The sequence below is a fragment of the Pristis pectinata genome, chromosome 12 (genome assembly GCF_009764475.1).
Source record: "Pristis pectinata isolate sPriPec2 chromosome 12, sPriPec2.1.pri, whole genome shotgun sequence".
In the NCBI taxonomy this organism is placed as follows: Eukaryota; Metazoa; Chordata; class Chondrichthyes; order Rhinopristiformes; family Pristidae; genus Pristis; species Pristis pectinata.
Window position 1 is genome coordinate 54,458,998 of NC_067416.1, and position 16,863 is coordinate 54,475,860.

Consider the following 16,863-nt stretch of genomic DNA (forward strand, 5'->3'; position numbering starts at 1 on the left):
AAGTGATGCACAGTTATTCTGCACTTGTTAACAAGTTTCAAGGAACGATTCAATCCTGCTTGTTATGTGGGAGGGGCTGCTTTGCTCCGGCAGACGCCCCCTCTCATTCAACAGGCGCCACCCACAACCGTGCCCCTTTACGTAGGGTGTTTAAATGTCTCCCACATGCTCCATAGTCCAACTTCCCTGCAGCTGGGCTGTTGCAAGGTTCTGCCTAGAATCAATCTCTTCACATTTCCCACCGGAATGTGGTCGGTAACTTTACTCAGCCTGTTTTTGGCGTTCTTATCCCGTGAGTAATTCTGCTGGACAAATTTCTGAACGGCAGTGATTCAGTTGTCATCCTCTAAGCACATTTTCTCTCAGAAATTAGACAGATAGTACTCATTATCCCAAGATTAATCCTCAGGTTTCTTGTTCTTTTTTCAATTTAACTTACAGGTGTCCATTGTGATATCGTGCTAACTCAACCGGAGGCGGCGACCGCCAGACCCGGAGGGACTCTGAGACTGACCTGTAAAACCAGCGGGTTCACTCTCAGCAGCTACTGGATGAGCTTTATTCGTCAGGTCCCCGGAAAGGGGCTGAAGTGGCTGCTTGCATACTACGGTTCTTCGAGCAAGTACTTCGCCTCGGGGATTCAGGGCATATTTACTCCGTCCAAAGACAGTTCAAACAATATTTTCGCCGTGGACGTGAGGGACCTGAGCACGGAAGACACCGCCGTCTATTATTGTGCGAAGCACACTGTGGGAGGATCCATGGTCGGATCCGTAGAAGAACAGCATGATGGGAATACCATCATTTTCCTTCATAAATTAATGGTGAGTGTATATTTTTCAAATGCATCAATGACTGCCTGAAAAGGAAGCACGGACGGTTTTTCAATAACTTACCACACTGATGTGATATTTTGCTTTTTTATCTTCTGTAACAGCAACATTGTTTGTAATTGCAGAATCGGATAATATGCTCGGTTCAATGCAAGCGGTGCATACAGGGAGAAGTTTGCGGTTACGTTCATATTTAGTGTTATTTGTGACCTTATGGAGCATTTATAAACCCGCATGGTGTTTATTTTGAGGGAATCCTGATCCTGAACAGAGATTACAGTTTTTGTTCCGGTCCGCTTCACTGTGCTACCACAGTGGATCACGGAGAGGAAAACGGCCAGCTTCCCGTACAAAAACTCAGGCAACTAATTTTATCCTCTTTGAACATACCAGAAGGGCAGAAGATGCTTAGGGCAGGAGCTTTACATATAGAGGAAACATCTGAAGTAACATGGACCATCAAAAAAAAGTAACGGTCTTTGTCGCAATTACGTCCAATTTTACATGGGCTGCGGAAGGACAATATTTTGCTTGATCTGTGGCAGTGAGCAGTACATGGTGATAAATCCCACCAGTGCACCCTGTCAGCGCTGCCTGAATGAAGGTTCTCCGAGCGAGATGGGATTCGACCTGATCATTCTTCAGCAATCAACCTGTTGGGTATTAGACATGACTTGTCTCACTGTGCAGACTGGGAGGCACAGCGGTTCCCGTCAATGCAAAAAGAAGCTCACCTGTTGATTGTGTGGTTCTGAGTCAGAGTGCAAAATTTGAATCCAATTGTTCACGCAACGAGGTCCTAATTATGCCCAGGAGACTTTGGTGCATGCCAAACCGGTGGTAAATTATAATTTATCGACAAAAAATATTTAAGATGCATATCATGGGCCTGTCTGATATACCGCATCATTGCAATTTGTGTCGGTTGGAATGCTTCCTTTAACCAGTTATAGCGTATAAGAGCAATAATAGCCTCGCATTAATTTTGAAATACGAGAATTTACAGGAATTTTTGTTTTCTGTCTGTTCGTTACAGATCAGGTTATTGTGTGACGCTGCCCATGGAGAGTAACACTGTGACTGCTTCGACTACTGGGGAGGAGGAACCATGGTGACGGTGACTTACGGTAAGAAACGCGTATGTATTCATCGACTGTTCGAATTGTGATTTAACTCTGCTTGCCAGGTAAGTTTGGAAATTTGTTCAGGTTCGTAGAATTTCCAATCTCCGGAATTAGGCACTGATATTGATTTGCAAAGTGTTACATGGTTCTTAAAAAGTGGGGTTCTCGAATTTTGATTTTTTTCATGCTAATTTCTGTAAGTGCATTGGCTCTGTGTAGATATCATTTCATGCTTATTTACTCAATAAAATCCTTGTCTTGGTTGCTTTCAATAGCTTGGCAGTTTCTAATTTATCAACATTTTTGCTATGCTTAACCTGGAATTACAGAACATCATTTCCTGACCAACAGCAGGCACCTTCTTCCTGTCGGTGTTATGTGGGAGTACAGGGGATAAGACAAATTTAAAACGGGTAAATGGCGAGGGCTTAATTACCGTATTTTTTGTAATTTATGTATCAATTCGGGGAATCGCCTTGCCGCCTGTTGATCTTATCTCCAGCACAGTTTGAATGGGATAAGTGACATTTTCTTGTAATTCAAAGCAACAGAAGTTCAAGGTTTGTACGCTGGGAGAATTCTGCATAAATATAGCTAGAATTACCAAGAAGCGGCAAGTTGAACCAATATTAACGTTGTGCTACAAAATTACGATCGGTTATACACGATCCATGTAATAACAAACCATGTTCCCTTTTTTTGTTACATTTGGGTGAATCTTACAATGCTTGGCTGAATGCGAGAAAAGTTTTTGACTTTGAATGGAGATGTTTTTGAAGTTTATTCTGGTGAAATGGATTCGAATAGTTGTTTCGTGACGCAGCCCATCAGTGGTATCAATGTTTCATTGTCTGAGAGAGATAATATGTATTTTAGATCTGTACCTCCGGTTGGCGCTTCTGAACAGTTCATTCGAGTGGCAGCGAGTGTCGCTGTTTCACGAAATGTCGGATTAGATTAATTGATGGGAGACAAAGAAGAAATGTGTTTCTAAAACGAGCAATTAAAAAGATGTAGATGCTAAAGAACACATTGCTAAAAATGTTATATAAAACCAATCAATTCTGCAATCACTCTGCAGGTCATGCAGCGCGTGAGGAATGAAAAACCGAGTTCACGTTGTGGTCGAAGATCCTTGGACAGAACTTGTCCTCGAATAGTCTTCGGGTTGAACTCGGTTTCTCGTTCCGCAGCTGCCGCCTGACCTCCTGGAGATTTACTGTACCTTCTGTTTTAATGCACATCTTAAAAAAGATCTGCAAATAATTTCGCGTGAAAATGAGCAGAATTAAGAATTCAAATATAATGTACAGATCTATTAATACATCTATTTATCGGAATGACAATTTGAATTTCAACAATTATTCTTACCAGTCATTGTCCTTCACACAGAAAATGTTCCTCCATTTGAGAAGTTCATAAGTAACAAATCAAAGAATACTTATAGTAATTGAGGACGAACATTGTGGAAATGCGAAGGAAATTCGAAAATGCTTTCCCCTTGTTATTTTACTTACACGATGACATTTCTGCCCAACTCCGTGAGCACTGAAACTAGAGAGTAATATGGAACAATGGAAGGTTCCTGGAGTCTTAAAATCGTGCTGTATTTATCTGACAAGCAACATTGATTTCATGTCATTGCATTTTAATCATAAGATTAGTCTCCCACTGTGCGAAGGAAAGGCAGACCACTTCGTATTGTTGAAACGTCGAATTAAAATAGGTTTTCTTCAACAAATTGAAAAGTTGCTAATTAAAAAAAAACAATGCTTTGTTCACAGTGATGCGATGTTAGTCGTAGAATATCATTTGCTGTTGAGTGACGAAGTAAAGTCGTTTTAAAACAGCAGGGAACACAATTAATCGTCACTGCAATCAACAGAACTTTTCAGTTGATTGTTACTAAATTCAGATGGAGTGCAGTCTATTGTATCGTGGTACACAGAGAGATGATAAAAACTGATGCCTATCCCTTTAATTCCGAAGGAGTAACATGATATTGGAACGCATTTGTTGCATTTATATTCTAACAGTTACGTTCATTCAGACTTTGCATCGACAGAGTTCTCCTTAATCCTCATGAATGAAATCTTGGTAACCAGTGTGAATGAAAATTTCTTGTCCAATTTTCACCGATCGTTCGCTAATTTCCTTCCAATAATTATCATTATATAAATAAGGATCATCTTTTCTCGTGAATAATGGGGAGCACGGGACTACAACTGTTTGATTTGTCATAAAATAACGGAGCTTCCATTCAAATTGCATTCATTTTCTGAGAGCACTTGGTCTGATGGATACCTTGGGGCGATTTCCAGCAACAACATTGTGCTAATTTATTTCCAGCTTCTTTCATTTTATAGTCTCGAGCCTTACATTGGTAAAAACCGCAGTCTTCCACCACACCATAATTAGTGCGATCCTTTCCTGCCAAACTCAGATTATCTGGAGTACCGACACGAAGAATGATCAGACGATATATATTCTGTGCAGGAATCGAAATTAAACTAAATCCAAAGCATCGATATTGATTTGGAATGAAGATAGACAGACATTTATAGATAATGTCATATATATTTTATTTGAGACCTATTGTTCCAAAGGTAGTCATTTATTCATGCAATCATTGATTGTTTGAAAGTACACATATATTCCTATTTGATGTATTATAATATTTCGCTCACCAGTTAGAAACAGTTGTTAAATTTATGTCGTTTTCAATGAGAGTGAATCGTGAATATTTACTCGCCATGAAAACAGACCAAGCCTGACTTTTCCTTGACACTCAGCCTACTGAGAGGATCGGATTGCAGTGTGTGAAATATGAAGGGTTGCAAAAAATCTTTAATGATATCAGAACGGAGACCACAGTCTATTTCCTTGTTCTGATGCTCTCAGTTGCACTGTCGCAGTAGATCTCAGCGACATGATTTGCCGATTTGCCCTCATGATTTCAAAAGGAGCATTTTGTTACCAAGCTATACCAATTATTGTAGAAGATTCTTGGAGACAGGATTTATGGCCATTTGGAGAATCATAGGCTGATGAAGGACAGTCAGAAAGGCTTTCTGAGGGGCAGCTCGTGCCTCACGCGCCTGATTGAATCCTTTGAGAATGTGATACATCATATTTATGAAGCAGAGCAGTGGATATGGTATACATGGGTTTTACTAAGCCATTTGATAAGATTCCTCATGGAAAGCTCATTCAGAAAGTCAGCAGGCATGGGATCCATGGAAACCTGGCTATGTGGATTCAGAATTGGCTCGCTCATATAAGACAGAGGGTGGTGACTGATGGAACGTATTCTGCCTCTAGGTCGGTGACCGGTGGTCTTCCGCAGGGATCTGTTCTGGGACCCCTGTTCTTTGTGATTTTTATAAATGAGTTGGATGAGGTTGTAGAAGGGTGAGTTCGCAAGGTTGCTGATGATACAATTTTTGGTGGCGTTGTGGATAGTGTAGACGTTGTTGCAGATTGTAACAGGATATTGATGGAACGCAGTCCTGAGCTGAGAGGTGGCAGATGGGGTTCAACCCTAGAAGTAGTGAAGTGATACACTTCTGAAGATCAAACTTGAAGGCAGAATGCAAGGTTAAAGGCAGGAGTCTTAGCAGTGTGGAGCAACAGATGGATCCTTGGGTCAAAGTCCATATATCCTTCAAGTTTGCCGCGCAGGTCGATAGTGTTGTTAAGAAGCCGGATGGTCTGTTGGCCTTCTTATGCGGGGCATTGAGTTCAAGATCCGCAAGGTAATGTTGCAGCTGTATAGAACTCTGGTTAGAACACACTTGGAGCATTGTGTTCAGTTCTGGTCGCCTCATTATACGAAGCATTAGAGAGAGTGCAGAGGAGATTTAGAAGGATGCTTCCTGGAAATAATTTTATAGTGATTTGAGAACGACATGGGTTGGATTTCAGAAGTACGTTTTTTTTACACAGAGAGTGGTGTGAGCGTGGAACGCACTGCCAGCAGAAGTTGTGGGGGCAGATATATTAGGGACATTTAAGAGACTCTAAGATAGCTGCATGAATGATAGAGAAATGGAGGGCTATGTGAGAGGGGAAGCTGAGATGGATCATTTAGCATGATAAAATGTCGGCAGAACATCGTGGACCCAAGGGCTAGCCTGTGATGTAATGTTCCATATTGTATGTTCTAAATCGCAGTTCATTTCGAAAGATTCTGCCGGTTGAGGTCATTGGGTGAAAAAAATGAAATCAAGTTTTTTCTCAGTGGTCTCTTTGTTGAACTGGTCATTTTACCACGGTTCGCCCTGCCTGTTGCGGCGCAACTTCTCACCATGGGAGAATACACTGTCTAGTTGCCTGGTGTCTACCTTTTATTGTCCTATGTTGCACTTTGCTGTCATTTGAATCGCAAGTATATTTATTACTATTTGTGAATGAAGGAGGTTTTTTTTTCCTTGGACTGAGTTGTCTCGGAGAAATAACCCAGTTGGTGATATTGATGCGGATCAGGTCTATGTAATTAGTCGAAGTTTGGAACGAAGTTAAACCTGTGGATAGACAATGCTCTGTATGAGTCGGGGATGGCGGGTTTGTGTGTGACAAGAAGACATTTCGTTGTATGTTTATTCCCCATTTCTAAATTTAATTGTCCGGCGATGCCAGGCTGGTCAGTCGAGGGGAGACCGTGTTCGATGTAAACCTTTTTAAAAATATTTAACAGCAGTATTTAACACCGAACTGGAAAACGACCTTTCACCTGCCTTTTCCTCTGATTAGCTTGTAACGAATACCATGACGCTGTTGTGGAATTTTGACCCTGAATCTAAATCCAATGATAGCTGCAGGGCATTACACATTACAACTTTTTCCTTGGAAAGTTGTCAGTAATGAAAGGTGGAAGCCCATCACTATATATCCAATTCAGAATGGTGTATGACTTTGACTGTAACTTGCCGACAGTGAAATCCCAAGAAACCTGCACCGATCTGATTCTTGGCGGGAGGATTTGCGGATTTGCCTGCTGGTTAGGAGTCTTTGGCACGTTGCTAAAGTACATTGTGTAGATCCATTGTGTCGTGTAGTTTTCGGAAATTCTTTGCAGTGCCATTTTGTTTATGGGGCTGGTCAGATTTGTTTGTTCCGTGACGTTTCAGGATATGTTGCTCGCAAGGAATTCGGGCTTTACAGGGCCGATAGAATTCAAGCAGAAATGTGGCCTTAAATTTCATGCATTTGCAATTGTGTGTCGTGGAACTAATTTTGATCTCATTAGACTAGGTCAACGAAGAAGCGTCTTGACATTATACGGTTACGGCAACTTCTTTAAACGAAATACTGCGAAATGAATTAGAATGTTTTCAATCTAACATTTATTTCAAAATCCTGCAAACAAGAATAGGAAGTTTAGCTCATTGACGTGGCTATTCCCTTCCAGCGGCACCAGCGGCCCCCTCTCTCTACCCTCTCCTCTCCTGTGAGCAACCCAGTCCCACCGACTTGCTCACTTTCGGATGTGTGGCGACGGACTACTCTCCGTCGGGCATCATCATTTCCTGGAAGAAAGATAAAGTGCCGATCACCACCGGACTGAAGACCTACACCGCGGTGTTCAACAGGAAGGGAACTTTCACCCGTAGCAGCCAATTGACAGTCAGCGAGTCAGAAGCGGGGAGCAGCGCCATCTACTGTGTGGTTCGGTCCGGTGATACAGTCAAGGAAGTCCAAATGCCCGGTGAGTGTTGGGGTATAAAGCAAGGCCGCGCGCTATGCTGAGAGTGCGGGATATGGCAATAAGAATATATTTCCTCAAACTCGACAGAAAAATATTCATATTTTACTTACTGCATCGTTAAGTACTTTTCTATGCCAGATTGAGTATACACCATTCAGTGAAGCACGTGCAGATGCTATTTACATATAACTGGCAGCGTGGGCACACAGCTAGCATTCACATGCACCTGGGATAATGTTCACAGTTATAAGGACATGTGCCTTAACAAATCAGTGGAAATAGAAAAGAGAACAATTGAGGTTTATACCAGAACAGATGGATTAGAGAGACCCAGGAATATCAAGAAACTGACTAATTCTTGCGAAAGAAGTAGAATTGGTCCCTGACATTGTGAGGCACTGAACGGGTTTGAAAAAGAGACAACATGTTTGTCTGGGCAGACAGTTCAAAAAGTGAGCATGAGTGTAATATAATTACAGACATATCCATAATAATTCGGGGGAATCTTATCTATCCAGAGATAAATTAGATCACTGAATTGGCCAACACGTGGAGCCGTTGAAATAACCTGATTAAGAGCTCCCGAGGGGGATGGGGGCTTAGAATTATAGAGGCCGAGAGCTGTACAGTTGATGAAGAGAACTTCCGGCCCATCATTTCCAGGCCGACAATGAATTAGTTACCTAAACTACTTCCGTTTACCAGCACTTCTTGAAGCACGTTGATAGGTCAACAATTTTGTTGCAGTTTCATAATTCCACGACGGTGAAATGAGTTGCAGGCTGCATTACTGAGCTGAAATGGAGAGAAGTTACTTTGAGTGAAAGGACATTTCAATTTAATTTCTCTTTGTTTGCTTAGTGAATTCTCTGCAAATAAATCGCTTTCTTCTTTAACAATCGCTTGCATTTCAAGAGAAATTTCAATTGTTTATTTTCATGAAGATCGAGCGGTTCTTCATCCAAACGTCATCATCACCGTGAATTCCCATGAGGAAATCAAAAGGAGCAAGAAAGGGACAGCCGTCTGTTCGATAAGCGACTTCCGGCCAGCACAACTCACTGTAAAGTGGCTAAAGAATGGACAGCTCCTGACTTCAGGTGTCGTCACCTCTCCCTCCTATAAGTTGAAGGGGAACTTCTCCGCGACAAGCCAGGTGACATTCTCAGCCGGAGCGTGGTTCACTGGTTCAGTCATTACCTGTCAGGTCATCCATAAAAAGAACATGCAAAGTTTAAACATCAGCATCTCTCAAGGTAAGAGACGCATCTCTGTTTCATATCTCACTGTAAGTTTCGAATTCAGTACAAGGTAGACGTTCACTGACGTCGGGACAACCCACGGCACAGCTTCCCCTTCCAGCCTTGGAGTTGGTCTTTGGTCATAGAGAGGAAGTGGTTAAAAACTAAAGACTCCATGCCAGGAATGTATCCTATCCGATTTAGAGCTGAGAAGATACATCTCCATTTCATTTTCTGTTGATGAAGCTGGCTTGATTTTCATTTATCTGGCACAGATGTTAACACTTGCGAAGAGGAACAGATTACAATTCAGCCACCACCACTAGAGCAAGTCTTACTGGAAGCGAACGTGACCTTAACCTGCGTCGTCTCTCATGCACCTTATGGCGTCCGAGTAACGTGGATGCAAGGAACGAAGGAGTTGAAATCAGAGACTGCCTACCAGCCCGGAGAGACTCCCGACAGCGTGATCAGCAACCTAAGCATCTCAACGCAAGCTTGGCTGAGTGGGAATGTGTTCGATTGCGTGGTGCGACATGCTGAAATTCCCACTCCGAAAAGGGCTTCAATCCGCAAGGAAAAAGGTGAGGGCTGGTGGAGTGGGTACAGTGGGGTGGAGGTTTTACGTTTCTTTAGTGTTACAGAATCAAATAGTTGAGAACAGTGAGCAGGGTAGACAAAACCAGTGGAAAGAAATTCGGTGTTATTGCTCCATGAAACGCGTTCATCGGGCCTGTTGAAGAGAGAAAAAATGGGAAAGTTTCGAAAAGTTGGGAATTTGATGGAGAGGACAAAGATGATAGTGTGAGGTCAATGTCACCATGGGGATAATATGTCGTGAAGGTCTGGTGAAATCTGTTAATGAGGTAATTTAGACGACGAAGAAACAAAGAAGAAAGCAGAATGTGTTGCAAATAGCCGACGAATCTCACGTAAGTGGCAGCGAAGCTACTGGAGAGGATTTCTCGAGATAGGATTGATTAGCTGTTGGAAAAGCATGGCCTAAATCCGGAAAGTCAGCATGGAATTGTTGTCCGAATATCATGTCTTATTAACGATTGAGAGTTTCGAGGAGGTGACGAAAGTGATCGATGAGGGTGGAGATATGGATGTTTTCTACACTGATTTTAGTAAGATGTTTGACATAGCGCCTCATGGTAGGTTCATCCAGAAGATGAAGATGCATGAGATCCACCGTGATTTGACATTTGGATTCAGATTTCGGTTCCCACAGAAGACAGTGTGTAATTGTCAATCGGAGCAATTCTGGTTGGAGGTCCGTGACTCGTGGTGTTCCACGGGGATCTAACTGGGATCTCTCCTGTTTGTTTTCTATATATATCAAACACCTTTAGTAAAATTGGATGGGTATTTTCGTAAGTTTGCATACGACACAAAGATGCGCTGTCAATCGTGTGGAAGACTGCCATAGGATACAGCGGGAGTTTGATCAATTGCAAATATGGGTGGAGAAATGGCAGATGGAGTATAGTCCTGCCAAGTGTGAAGTATTCTAGATTGGAAGACCAAATATAAAGGGAGAGTTACCCAGTTAGTGGAAGGAATCTTTACATCGTTGTTGTACAGAAGGGTCTTAGTCTCAATGTCCATAGCTCCCTGAAAGTGACCACATAAGATAGGGTGGTAAAGAAGGTGTATTTTATGTCTGTCTTTATTAGTGGAGCATTGAGTTCAAGAGTCAGGAGTTTATGTTGCAGATTTATAAAACTCCGACAGCCGAATCAGGAATATTGCAATCAATTCTGGTCGCCCCATTAACGGAAGGATGTAAATGCTTTGCATAGAGTTATGAATAGTTTTACCAGAATGCTGCCTTGCAGAGGATATCTGCAAGAAAGAGATGTTGTAAAATATTTGGCTGGTTTCTCTGGAGCAACGGAGACCTGACAGAAGTTTCTAAGATATTGAGAGGCACAGCTAGAGTAGACAGCCTGTTTGTTTAACCCCCAGGATGGAAATGTCTAACATCAGATGGCATGCATTCAAGGGGAGACGGGGTAGGTTCAAAGGAATGTACCGACACGTTTTTAACTTAGAGAGTGATGGATGGCTTGTAAGCGTTTCCAGGTGTGGTGGTGGAGGAAAATACGACACAGGGTTTTAACAGGCTTTCAGATAGGCAATTGAACGTGCAAAGAATGGGAGAGATATTGACATTGTGTAACCAGAATTGAATAGTTTAGTTAAGCGGATAATTACCAGTTGAATTAGTTAGGCACACACCGTGGGCCGAAGAGCCTGTTCCTGTGTATACCATTCTATGTTTTACAGCACGTATGTTGGGTGTGCCCAGCATATCATGTTGCGGTAATGGAGAGAGAGAGAAACTGAGTTAGTTTCATGTGCAGCATAGATGGCCACTTCTGAAACAGTCAGAGCAGCGAGGTACACGGATATCTGAAAGAAACAGCAGATACCCATTGTCCGAAATAAGTTACCTGAAGGTGGAGAATTCGATGTTGACTCCAGGAGTCTTAAACCTACGCAGACGGAGGTTTAGCTTTTTTTTTCCTGCAAGTTTGAATTGGGACACGTTTTGACGGTGCATGAGGCCAGAGACAGACAGATCAGCATGGGCGTTGTTTATTTGTATTTTGTTTGATTCATAACTCTGTGAATGCCCAACTGAAATCATCCCATTCCCCTATTAATGCCTCCCTACCATTTCGGCAACTTATACTTATTTGTCTTCTTTCTTCACCACTTCTCGGAGGGGTCCTCTACCTGCAACTTTGGCTCTGTCCTTCACTTTGCACACTTGATGCCTGCCATGTTTGGTGGTTTCTCCAGCTTAGTGATAATGATAATGAAATCAGTGTGTAACATCCGAATATGCCGGGAATTTTGAGATAACGAAAGTATGGTGTCGTGTCTCTTGAAGAACGTTCACGTGGACAAGTACTCAGTGTCTGATGCATACACCCCAGGTTCTTTGGGAGAGACAACAGCTGATATTCCTGGAGCTTTGAGCAGGATGTTTATGTCATCTCTAACCACAGGCGAGGTCCCGGGGACAGTCAAGCAGCTAATATTGTTGCTTTGGTTAATGGTTAACTATGACTAATCCTGAAAATCATAGACCGACGAGTCTCGCAACACTGGTGTGGAAGTTGTTGGAGAGGATTCTTATGGATAGGATTCATGAGCATTTCGAAAAGCATGTCCTAATTCAGGAGAGTCAGCGTGGCCTTGCACGAGGCAGACCATGCATTCCCAACTTACTAAGGTTTTTCAGCAGCTGACGAAGGTAACGGATGCAGCAGTTGATGTTGTCCATATGGACGTTTGTCAGTTATTCGACAAGGTATCTCATGGCAGCCTCGTCAAGATGATTAACATGCATGTGATAAACGGTGCGTTCAAAGTTTGGACTCGGAAATGGTTTCCGCGAAGAAGACAGAGGGTGGTGGTCCACTGGTCTTTTTAAGGCTGGACGTCAAAGACGAGCCGTATCCGCAGGGATCAGTTCTGGGAACTCTGTTATTTATAATATTTATTAATGAATTGGATGAAGATGTGGATGGGTAGAGGAGAAAATTTGCAGGTGATACAGACTGTGGATCGTGCAGTAGATCGCCAAAGGATGCAGCAGGATGTTGCCCATGTTGCGGATATTGCCGGCGAAATGGCAGGTCGTGTTCAATCCGAAGATGTGTCAGCTTTTGCAAATGGGACATCGTGAAAAGCTAAAGTAAACAGTTAATGGCAGGACCCTTCTCACCACTGATATAATGATGGATCTTGGAGTCCATAGCTTCGTGAAATTGGCCGAACATGTTGATAGTATGGTAAAGAAGCTGCATGACATGTTTGTTTCAATAGTCAAAACAGTGAGTTCAAGATTCAGGATGCTATGTTACAGCTTTATAAAATTCTGTTTGGGTTTTGTATGGATCATTTCATTCAATTCTGGTTGCCCCATTATAGGAAGGCTGTGGAGGCTATGGAGAGTGTGGAGAAGAGGTTTACCAGGATGCAGGTGCTAGACAGAGAGATGAAATAATGCAGGGTTGTTTTCGTTGGAGCGGTGGGTGCTGAAGGGAGAACTGATAGAAGTGTATAACATTTGGTGAGGCATCGAAAGAGTGGGGAGCCAGCATAATTTTCACAGGATCGACATGTCTGATACCAGAGGGTATGGATTTAAGATGAGAGGGAGAAACTTCAACGGAGATGAGCAAGAGAAGATTTTAACACAGACAACGGTGGGTGCCTGCAATGCGCTGCCCGGGTTCTGCTAGAGTCAGATACGACCGAGGCGTCCAAGAGGCTCATAAAAAGGCACAAGAATATGAAGAGAATGGAGGGATATAGACCATTATTATAGACAATTCATTAGTGCAATCGGAATCATTAGTTAAATGAGTTCGGAACACATCATGGGCCGAAGTGCATTTTCCTGTTCGTAGTTTTATGTTGCAGTTCATGTTTTTTATTTTATATTTCCAGCAGCAAGTATTTTTAATTTTGCTTCTTTGAGGGATAGATTATATTCCAGATGGAATCACACAGATAATCACTGTGGTTGCTCCAGCAACTACACCATCGGAGCCATAATAAATTTAATTTCGTGGTCATTGACACTGAATGATATAGATGGTCCAATCAAGATATTCACTGAGCGATAAAGGGAAATGTGTTATTTGAGGTGTAACAAACGATCTCTCTATTGTTCTGCAGATCCACACCCACTGGAACCGTCCGTCTCCGTCCTCCTTCCGCCGACAGATGAAGTCTCCACTCAGAGGTCCGTAACACTCACTTGCTTTGTGAGAGGTTTCTTCCCTCGCCGAATATTCGTCAAGTGGACGGTCGATGACAAGCCGGTGGATTCGCACAACTACAAGAACACTGAAGTGCTGCCGGAGAACGGCAACAGCTCCTACTTCATGTACAGTATGTTATCCATCGGGAGGGAGCAGTGGGCCAGCGGCGCTTCTGTCTCCTGTGTGGTGGGACATGAAACCCTCCCCATGAAGACCATCGCCAGAACGGTCAATCGGTCCAGCGGTAAACCTAGTTTTGTCAACGTTTCTATTGTACTGATGGACACTGTAAATTCTTGTCAATGAGAATCACTCAAATGAATTGAGTTTTTTGAAAATACACAATAAATACCTTTTTCCTTCCAGTCTTGAAGTTTCCACAAGATCACTTAATTTTTTGTTCTCCAATTTTACCATAGCGATAGCTATTTATTTGAGTGTGTCGATGTTTGTAAAACCCGTGCCCCACGCTCAAACGCACAGACGGCTCAGAGATATGTTAAAAACCATCACTGTAGAATTCCTGGACATACTTGAACACCACTGTTCAGTTGCGGGGATTCGGATCCAACCCCTGGAGTTCAGATTCCTCTTTTCTCCTATTTCACATCTATCCAGAATTGTAGGAGGATGTCATGCATGGATCGTGATAGGGTGCGCCGTAGCTGAGAAAAAATAGGAAGTCACACTACCCCATAAGAGAGAAAGGGAAGAGCAACAGCTCTACGACAACTGCACACATTTCAAACAGCAAGGGGATGAGATTATTATATATTTTCTGAAATGCAACTGCACTCCACCATTATATAAACACATTGAAGCAATCACAAGAAATGCAATCCCGATGATGATTATGATGAGAGATATCAAGCTAACTCCGGGTTCTTGATAAGCTGAACCCTTCTTGCAAAGTAATTTCAAGCTTTGCATCAATCACGTAAAATATGCAGAACACGGCAGGCTGGGATATACGGTTTCATAAGCAGGCATATCATTCCTCAGCATCAAAGCCCTCTGTGTGTGTGTCTGTGTGTGTGTTTGTGTGTGTGTGTGTGTGTGTGTGTGTGCGCGCGCGCGCGCGTATGTGTGTGTGTGTGTGCGCGCGCGCGCGCGCGTATGTGTGTGTGTTTGTGTGTGCAAACACACACAGATGCTCAGAATGTAGCTGTTTTCCTAATATTTATGAGAGTTGGGAGCAATGAAATCCTCCACCGATTCCTTCATATCAATAAATTTCTGGGTATCCATACCAGGAGGTATAGAACAAGGATAAGGGGTCGCAATCTGAGGCCACAATATCAAAACTCTTCTTAGAGGCCATGTTACTCGGGAAGTCTCTTGTCAAGAGTGTTCCAGTCATTTCATCTACTTCAATCTGTGATGGAGTGTTTACATGATTGAGATCGTCATGGGTATGAGGGTCAATTAGTAACATGGAGCAAGGGCCAAGTATCAGGTGGAGCATGATAGTTAATAGTGAGTCGGCACCCAGCTTGGTGTTGTTTGTTTCCTTCAAGCTCTCGCACACACACATGCAAAAGGCACACGGTGAGGAATATGTCAACAAAAATACGGAAGCGATTTAAAATATGGACTCGCTTCGCAAAAATACACTTTTACATAAAAACCAATTATCAATAGACATGAATTTATGAAATTGAATCGAAATTCTAACACGTTCGCTGAAACGTGAAAATAACACACAGAAAGGATTGCAAAACAGACGCATTTACACTTAAAACTTGGAGTGACAAAATATGCACGCACACTCTAGGACATCAATACACACGTACGACAAAATCCTCAATCCAATTACAAATTGACAGACATATTTGCGCAGGTAATTCATTTATTCAAAAGATAATACTGACTGACGCCTTAACGAATACCTAACTACCTCAGACGCACATGAACGTAAAAGTGCACATAAATACCATCAAACAGCCAATTACACGCGCACACGGACACCCACGCGCGCACGCACATCAAAATCCTTGCAACCATACATCTACATGAAAAAAAGATCAACACTCACACAAACAATTGATACTCATAATGGATATTGAACCTCGCGATAGCAAAATCGAATTTTTAAATAAAATAGATTAAAGCAATTTATTACCCAAATTACAGAATTACCGAGACAAACTATCTAAAACCTAGGTTAAACCCATATTGTTATCGCCCAAGCTCATATCGTTGTCTACTACAGCCCTGCATATTACGCAAAACTTTCTTAGCTGCAAGTTGATGATAAAAACATTCTGCATCCATTGGGTTTCAACAGCATTGACCACTCCCAAATATTTTTTTGAAAGACATAGCATGAGTAACCAAGACACACGATACTGTGCAAATGCTGGAGACTGGAGCAACACACACAAAATGCTGGAGGAACTCAGCAGGGCAGGCAGAATGCTGAGTTCCCCCAGCATGTTGTCTGTGTTGCAGAAACAACCAACATCAACTGGTACTCCACGAGGATTAACAAATCATAATATTCAAGAACTATACGTTGAAAGAATTAACAAATTGTAGATATTAATCAACTTCATGAGTAGCTATTGCTAAAACAGGTATTCATTATTGAAAACTACCATTACCTTAACAGAGAAACTCTATTGAATATTAAATAGAAAAACAGAAAAATATATTGGCGGAATATAACTAAGCAAGAAAGAAAGCAGGTCCGGACTGGACAATAATGTGAATGTATTTTCCTTCCTGCTTTCCGTAGATTTCGCAAAAAACATCCTGATTGAAAACTATGAGGAAGACAGAGACAACATCTGGACAACTGCTTCCGCGTTCGTCATCCTGTTTTTCCTGAGTATTTCTTACGGCGCTGCCATAACCCTGGTGAAGGTGAGTTTAGCGAACGTACCCTTACACCTGACTGAAGATAACGGAAAAAAGTCGATTAATTTTGTCATTAAAAGTCTTCGCATTAACGCCACACAACAGTAATGTTCTTCTATATTCCGTATCAATCCTTCACAGGTCAAATGATGGTGTGAATCTGCGAACCCGTGGGGTTTCTTTCATCTGTCTGTTGACATCTCAGTTGGCATGTCTGGAAATATCGCAATCTGAAGTGGAGAATGTACTGAACAGGGTTTCGGTCACTGAGCTTGAATTGTTCATTATTGCGCAAATGTCTTTGCTGGAACG

The 16,863-nt window shown here is 42.3% G+C and overlaps 1 gene segment (V, D, J or C); it reads left to right on the forward strand.

The window, feature by feature from the left end:
* Nucleotides 1-208: 208 nt before the first annotated feature.
* LOC127576376 (Ig heavy chain C region, secreted form-like) lies at nt 209-14,020 on the forward strand. The segment is given in 7 exon segments: nt 209-292; nt 442-774; nt 1,916-1,960; nt 7,368-7,664; nt 8,609-8,920; nt 9,181-9,489; nt 13,607-14,020. Coding segments are annotated over 7 exon segments (1,734 nt in total).
* The last annotated feature ends 2,843 nt before the right edge of the window (nt 14,021-16,863 follow it).